The sequence below is a fragment of the Enhydra lutris genome, unplaced genomic scaffold (genome assembly GCF_002288905.1).
Source record: "Enhydra lutris kenyoni isolate GAN:26980312 unplaced genomic scaffold, ASM228890v2 scaffoldscaffold31, whole genome shotgun sequence".
Classification (NCBI taxonomy): Eukaryota; Metazoa; Chordata; class Mammalia; order Carnivora; family Mustelidae; genus Enhydra; species Enhydra lutris.
In genome coordinates, this window is record NW_019154115.1 from 11,986,562 (window position 1) to 11,995,064 (window position 8,503).

Consider the following 8,503-nt stretch of genomic DNA (forward strand, 5'->3'; position numbering starts at 1 on the left):
GAGCAGCGGTGGACGCAGGGCTTGATTCCACAACCTTGAAATCCCCACCTGAGCCAAAATTAAGAGTTAAAGGCTTAACTGAGAGCACCCCCAGGTGCCCCTATGTATTTTCTACTTTATGCTCTTCACTTCTTTGTATAAATCTGCATTTCCATTTGGTATCCTTTTTCTACCTGAAAAACATCCTTTAACATTTCTTGCAATGTAAATCTAGAGGCAAATTCTCCCAGCTTTACCTAAAAAAGATCTTTAATTTGCTCTCATTTTTTAACATTATTGTCACAGAATAAAGAATCCTAGTTTGATAGTTTTTCTTTCAACACTTTAAAGATGTCATTCCATGTATGTCTTCAGTTTGCAATGTGTGATGGGCAGGCAGCAGTTACTCTAATATTTGTTCCTTATATGTAAATGTATCTTCTTTTCTATGGCTGGTTTTTTGTTTTTTTTTTTTAAGGATTTTATTTTTAAGTAATCTCTACCGCCAATGTGGGGGCTTGAACTCACAATCCCAAAGTCAAGAGTCACATGCTCCACTGACTGAGCCAGCTAGGCACCCCTCTCATTTCTAGCGATTTCCAGTAATTTGATTTCAATGGGTCCTGGTATGATTTTGTGTTTATCCTGCCTGAGCTTCACTGAGCTTCTTAGGGTTTTTTTCCATTTCTTAAAATTCTGGAAACATTAATTTTTCAAATCTTATTTCTACATTCCCTCCTCCTTGTACTCCCAATTATTTTCTCTCTGTGCTAAGATTTGGGTTATTTCTACTGTTTTATTGTCCTTTATTCATGTTTTCTTACGTTAGCTTCTGCAATAACTAATTTGCTCTTAAGCCCATCCATTAAATTTTTCAATTCAGAAAATGTACTTTCCACAGTTCTGTAAGTTACATTTGGTTCTTTATTATAATTTCTAATTCTCTGTTTTCATGTTCTTTGATAATTCTTTGAACACATTAATAATAGTTGCTTTAATGTCCTTGTGTGCTAATACTTGTAATTTCTGGTTCTGTTTCCACCTGGTGTTTTTTTTCTCCTGACTACAGATCACATTTTTCATCTTTCTGTCATCTAGTAATGTTTTTTGAATGTTTTCTGAATGTTTTCTGAACGTTTTTTGAATGCTTACATTGTAGAGTATCTCCATTCTGTGTCCTCCTTTACCAAATATTATTAAGCTTTATTCTGATAGGAAGCTAATTTACTTGAGAATCACTTTGATCTTTATCAAGCTTGATTTTTCAGATTAATAAAGGCAGGTTTGAAGTAGTCTTTACTCTAGCGTGAGGTCACTATACTCCTAGAATGACTTGGGATTTCTACCAAGTGTAATTTCTTAGAGTTGTTCAATTTATAGATTCTCCAATAGTCTGTCCTTCTCCTGTGCACGCACAGGTTAGTTTTCAGCTAAGACTCAGGGCAACTCCTGTCCAGATATCTAGAGCTTTTCCCAGTATAGCCCTCTCTTCTCAGGCACTCTGTCCTAAGTCCAGATACCTCAGCCTTCCTAAACTTTGACCTGTCTCTTCAACTCAAGAGAATTGCTATGTACTTCTCACCCTTCTTGAGATCTCCTTTCCCAGTGCCATACCTAAAATTTTGCCTCTAGCCAAAAAAGGGAAATCACAGAGAGACTTACTTCTCCCCTCTCAGGGATCTCAGTCCTTCCCTGCTTCCCTTCCCTACATTCAAACAATGTCTGAAAATAATTGTTTCAAATATTTCATTCGGTTCAGTCTTCATATATTCACAGGAGGTCTAGCTGGATATCAATTACTCCAGCATGGCTAGAAGGAAAATCTCCACTTACTTTTTCCACTAGGCATTTCACATTTTTCATTTTAGATGTTTAATACTTTAATAAACCAGGAATTTTGTTCTGTTTTAAATATGATGTAAGATGGAGACCTAATTTTTTTTTTTTTTTTTTTCCAAATGGACACTTTTCTTCTGGCTCTGCTTACTCAATGATCTCTACTTTTCCTCACTGATTTGAGCTTCTACCTCTACTACATAACAAAGTTTCACACATGTATCAGTCTCCTTCTGAGAGCTCAATTTTATTCCTCTGGTCAACTTGTTCATCTTATGCTAATATCATACTCTCAGTTTTATAATAAGTCTTAATATCTTCCAGAGTAAATCCCTCTTTCCTGCTCACCACCTTTAGGGTGGGCCCTACTTCTTATTAGCCTTTACTTTTCTCTGTAACATTTTCAACACATCATTGTACTGTGAATAACCCTGCTGTAATTTATACTGGAATTACAGTGAACCTACAAATCAATATGGGGTTATGGACATTGGGGAGGGTATGTACTATGGTGAGTGCTGTGAAGTGTGTAAACCTGGCGATTCACAGGTTTTGAAACCCTGGGGCTAATAATACATTATATGTCTATTTAAAAAATAAATACATTATATGTTTATTTAAAAGGGGGGAGGGCACCTGGGTGGTTCAGTGGGTTAAGCCTCTGCCTTCAGCTCGGGTCATAATCTCAGGGTCCTGGGATCAAGCCCCACATCGGGCTCTGTCCAGCGGGGAGCGTGCTTCCCCTCTCTCTCTGCCTGCCTCTATGCCTACCTGTGATCTCTGTCTGCCAAATAAATAAATAAAATCTTTAAAAAAAATGAACTAGTAAGTATTGCAGCAAAAAAAAAAAAAAAAATCAATATGGGGAAAATTGATGTTTTTATGATATTAGGTATTATTTTCCACAACGATGGTATATCTCTCCATTTATTTAAATCAATCTTCTTTAACTTTTCTTCCAAAGTTTTATAATTTTCCTTATATAGGCCTTATAATTCCTTGTTACACTGATTATTCAATACATGGCAGTCTTTTACTATTATTCAATGATGTCCTCTTTTTCTGGTAGTCTGCTGATATAAAGAAATGCAGCCTACTTTTGTATATGAATGTTATATCTAGCCACTGCTAAACTCTGTTACATTTAGTATTCTGTAGTCTTGTCCTCTTTATCCACATTACCAATACCTTAGTACAAGTCACGAGCTCAACTGAGTAACTGAAAAACTTCAAATTCTTTTTCCAGTCTCTAATTTTGTACCCCACCCTGGAGTTAAAAATTCTTTCCTGGTCTTGCTGTCTCTCTGACCATTGTATATACTGTTCCTCCTATCATCCTGTCTCTTCATGGCCAACATAACGTCTGCTTATTCTTTTAGTTTCTGATTTTTGTCCTCAAATACTTCCTAGGATAGATTAACTCTTAGGTGTACAGTATCAATGCTTAATCCTCTTCTATCTCTTACCACTCTCAATTGTTTCTCTGTGTCACCAATTAAACTATAGTTGACCCTTGAACAAACCTGTCATGGGTTTGAACTGTGTGAGCTCACTAATATGTGATTTTTTCCATACATAAACTACCATACTCTAAATGGATTTTCTCTTCCTTATAATTTTCTTAATAACATTTTTTTGTCTAGCTTATATTATTATAAGAATACAGTATTAATACATATAACATACAAAATAAATTAACTATTCATGTTATCAAGTAAGGTATCCAGTGAACAGGAGGCTATCAGTAGTTAAGTTTTGGGGGAGTCAAAAGTTACATGCAGATTTTCAACTGCACAAGGGTCAGCAACCCCCCAACCACCATGTTTTTCAAGGGTCAAGTTACTAACTTTTTGAGAACAAGCTTTCATGTTCATCTCCACATACTCCCAGAACCTACCAGTCTCTGACGTAAGGCAGAAGACTGATACATAATTATTCAAGAAGTGCAAGAATAAAATCTCACTTGTACTTGAAAAAGCCACCTGAAATAGAATTGTTTGTTCCATTTTGCAGATCAAGAAACACACATATCTGCATTTGTGACTCAAGAAACTCAAGCAACATTACTCCATCTTACTACTTTTAGAAAAGATGCTAAAATACATAATAAATGTTTTACCATAAAAATAATTTTTTTTCATTTTAAATGTGTGTTTTGAATTAACTCTTTCTAAAAAGGTCAGAAAAAGAGTTTAAAAAAAAACAATAGACAAATGGTGAAAAATGTAATATACCAAAAGCAGAGTTGGAGCTCCATGCTGGGCATAGAGATTACTTTAAAAATCAACTAATTTGACAAATAAACAAATATATATAAGACTCAAAAGCCTTGTGATTTTTATTATAGTGCCTAAACATCTCAGTTTACTTAGGCCAGCAAACCAGGATAATTTGGTTGCTCTAATTTTCATACTAATACAAATACATTTATACAAAATATGTGTTCGGACTAAATTTTTCATAACTTGACAACAAAATATGTAAGACAGTATATTCTGGACATGTAACTTAATGTTTTTTGAGTCACACAGATTTGCATTCCAATCTCAGCATCATGCCTTATTACAGGCAAGTTACCTGACCTTTTGAACATTAAAAAATGTAAGTATTTCCCCACAGAGGTATCAATCTTTCAGAAATTCTAGAACACACATTTTTAATGCAGGAACACATACCCAAGTTCATTTCCATTTCTTAAATGTAAGCTAGTATTAAAATCCTTACCTGTGTTACTTCCTCTACACCAGTCATCTGGTACTTCCTCATCCTTTCAAATACTGAATGATCTGCACAGCCTCCCTGTGGACCATATTTATGGGGATAGTCTAAAATACAAAGAAGTAATGACATTACTATCACAGGTTTAGAAATTACTATCTTATAAATGAAAAGCTAAATCTGACAATTAATGAAAGCCACAGATGCTTATTGAGCATCCTCATTTTAAAATCTGGCAAGTTCATAAGATCTCCTCAATAAAATATCACTGGTCTCTAGATTTTTGTCTAGATAATTTGTGAATTCTAAAAATGACAATAACCATTCTTCATTCTAGGTTTAACTTTCCCAACCTTTCCTGCTTCAGATATATAAAGTGTATTAATACTGCAATTTACTTCATTTCATAATTTATAACTTTCCCTCCAAACACATTAATTTTCCTATGCTGCAAATGTACACCTCAAGCTGAACTACAGTTAGACTAATATAATATTCTATATGGCTTGAATTCCTTCAATGAATACCAACTGGCCTCAAGGAAAAGTGACCTAGAAACATGCTTCATGGCACAGTAAAAGCAGAGTAAGTTTAAATTTCTTCGATGTGTAATTCAAGTCAGTGTTTTATAAGCCAATAACTATTTTATCATTTGTTTTCCCTTTATAATTAAACAGTGATTAATTTATCCTTAACTGAATCCATTCTATTTCTAGATACCTGTTCCATTTTAGCTTAGTCATTTAAAACCTTATGCCACTCTCTCAAATTTCACATACTTCTCCCTTGCTAGGGTTCTCCTTATTCATGAACCTATTTTATAATTTAATCAAGTTACCATAATTAAGAGAACTGTCAAGATAAAATACCAAGACACGGGTGAGAGGAGAAGCACTGAAAAATCCTTAAGTAGCTTAAGATATAGTACAAAAAATTATAATTAGAAATACTGTATGCAGTTTCTTAAGAAAATCTAGAACCTAAAGTGGATACTAGTGACCTATTTCTTTGAATGCTAATTAGATAATACAACAAAAATTTAATCTAGCAGTTAAGAGGCAAGAGTTATGTGACAACCTACATTTACTGATATTAACAGTTCTAACTTAAATTTTAGTTTTTTATCAAAGGTCAAGACTCCAAAAACTGTAAAATTCCAATCAATAAATGTGAAATAATAGACTTAAAATGTTAAGACTTTGTAACTCCACATGTATAAAGTGATTTAGGTAAGGATCATTAATGGGTACTAAAACCATTAGGTGAAAGATATGAGGTAACAGGATTTTCATAGTCTCTGGAAGTATCACCCCACAGATTATTAATTATAAATCATAAAATTATATAATAAATTATATATTAATTATATAAATTATTATATAATTAATATAATTAATAAATATAATTATAAATATGATTATATTTATTAATTATATAATTATTTATTAATTATATTTATATTTATATAAATATAAAATGGTACCTTCACACTAAAGATATAGTTCTTTATAATTCTCACTTCATTTACTAAATGACCAAGCTAAGCACAACCAGAAGTAGAAAGATATGTGCCTCTTGATATAATGTGATAAGGAATGCCCAGCTTTCCCTATACAATATTCTTGACCAAATATGTTCATGAATAAACAATCAAGACACAATAAAATGTAGAATATCCTGTAAGTCACTGATTTAGACAAGTAAAAAATGGCAATGTCATTTAAAGGAAAAAAAAAAAAAAAAAACAGAAAAAGTTGGTAACTAAGGGTAGGGGAGCCTGGTAATCAAGGGACTAAAAGAGACATAATAAACAAATGCAAAAAAGGTATTCTTAGGACTACTGGAGAAATTTTATTATAGACTGGATAGTAAACGGTATTACTGAATTAATTTTTTTAGGGGTGAACACTACCATAGCTATTTATGAAAATGTACATATTCTTAAGGAGTGTGAGTTTTAGGGGATGTGTTTAGCAATGAAGTTTCATGATGTCTACAACCTATTTTCAAATAGTTCCCCAAAAAGTGTATGAGGGGTGCAAAAAAAAATTTTTTTTAATGGCAGATCTAGGAGGATATATGTTTCTGCATAATTCTTTTAACTTTTTTTAAGTTTAACATTTTTCAAAATAAAATTAGGACTAAAAGACTGCAACGTTGGTAGAACAAATGATTTCAAAGTGGCACTGAAGTACCAAATGAGACAAAACCTAATATGTGTATTATTTTAGCATTTCAAAGGTTGACTTTGGGAAAGTAAAAATGTAACACCATTCAAAATGTATCCAAAAAGAATCTGCCACAAAGGCTGAAAAGTTTTCCAATGTAATATGCCCAGATTTTCAATTCTCATCTTTTAGAAGATTTGGGGTTATAATCACCACAGTATCTTCCTCTGATAATACAATTTTAACCTGAAAACATCCCAATGAGCCTTGCCCAGATTCTTAATGGACTCTAACTTGCCTGAACGACCAGGTGAAGAAGCTCCTCCATGCCAAGAACACTCATTTTAATAAACAAAGGAAAAAATATAGAGTCCTATTCATAGGCAGGTTTATACACATACTTAAGTACCTTTTTCAGTTAACAGAATTTAGTATTTCTTGGAATTTTGCTACTTATTTTAATTGTTATTATAAAGCCATGTTCAGGGACACCTGGGTGGCTCAGTTGGTTAAGTGGCTGCCTTCGGCTCAGGTCATGATCCCAGAGTCCTGGGATTGAGTCCCACATCGGGCTCCTTGCTCAGCGGGGAGCCTGCTTCTCCCTCTGCCTCTGCCTACCACTCTGTCTGCCTGTGCTCATGCTCTCTCTCTAACAAATAAATAAATAAAATCTTTAAAAAAAAAAAAAATAAAGCCATGTTCATAGTTTGATATCATTTATACATCCATAACTTTGTTCTATTTTATTTTACCCCCATACTAGGAAAGTCCAGACTCCAGCAACCAGGAACATGGACTGAGTCTTTGGCTTGTTCTCCCTTAACTCAAGGCTAAGAAAATGGCTTATCTATTTAAGATAACAATGTTTATAAGGAGGAATCCTTCTGCTGACCCTGGCAACAACTAGGCAGACAAGTAAAAAATGTACTCAGAGTTACTGATACACAAAATATTTTGCCATATAACAACGGATGAAACTAATTTATATATTTTCCAAAAGTTTAGTTTTTGTTCCAATATGATATGCAACTAACTTACAATTCAATTAGTATGTAATAATCTTATTTTTCCACTAACAGGTGACTTTGTGGTACCTTAATTTAGATTAAGTCTGTATTTAAGATAATAAGAATCTATTTTACCACTTACCCAGGCTAATTTAAGTTCAATGAAAAATGCATATTTACCATTTGATGAAATTCTTTTTTTTTTTTTTTTTAATTTATTTATTTGACAGGCAGAGATCACAAGTAGGCAGAGAGGCAGGCAGAGAGAGAGAGGAGAGGAAGCAGGCTCCCTGCGGAGCAGAGAGCCCTATGCGGGGCTCGATCCCAGGACCCTGGGATCATGACCTGAGCCGAAGGCAGAGGCTTTAACCCACTGAGCCACCCAGGTGCCCCAAGAAATAGACTTTTATATACATACAATGGCATATTATTCAGCCATAAAAAAGAACAAAATCTTGCCATTGGCAACAACATGGATGGAGCCAGAGAGTATCATGCTAAGGGAAATAAGTCAGTCAGAGAAAGACAGAGATACCTCATGATTTCACTCGTATGTGGAATTTAAGAAACATAAAAATAAAATAAAGGGAAAAAAAGAAAGACAAAACAAGAAATAGCCTTTCTTAAAAAAAGATTTTATTTACTTATTTGACACAGAGAGAGAGCGATCACAAGTAGGCAGAGAGGCAGGCAGAGAGAGAGGGGGAAGCAGGCTCCCCGCTGAGCAGAGAGCCCGATACGGGACTCAATCCCAGGACCCTGGGATCATGACCTGAGCCGAAGGCAGAGGCTTTA

The 8,503-nt window shown here is 34.1% G+C and overlaps 1 protein-coding gene across 2 annotated transcripts in view; it reads right to left on the bottom strand.

Annotated features, from left to right (window-relative positions):
• Positions 1–8,503, bottom strand: part of LOC111153288 (ADAM metallopeptidase domain 10) — a 133,583-nt gene that overhangs the window by 54,302 nt on the left and 70,778 nt on the right. For both annotated transcript variants that reach the window (XM_022512219.1, XM_022512220.1), the window contains one exon: positions 4,540–4,640. In XM_022512219.1, the coding sequence (XP_022367927.1) occupies positions 4,540–4,640 (101 nt within the window). The remainder of the gene's footprint in view (positions 1–4,539; positions 4,641–8,503) is intronic.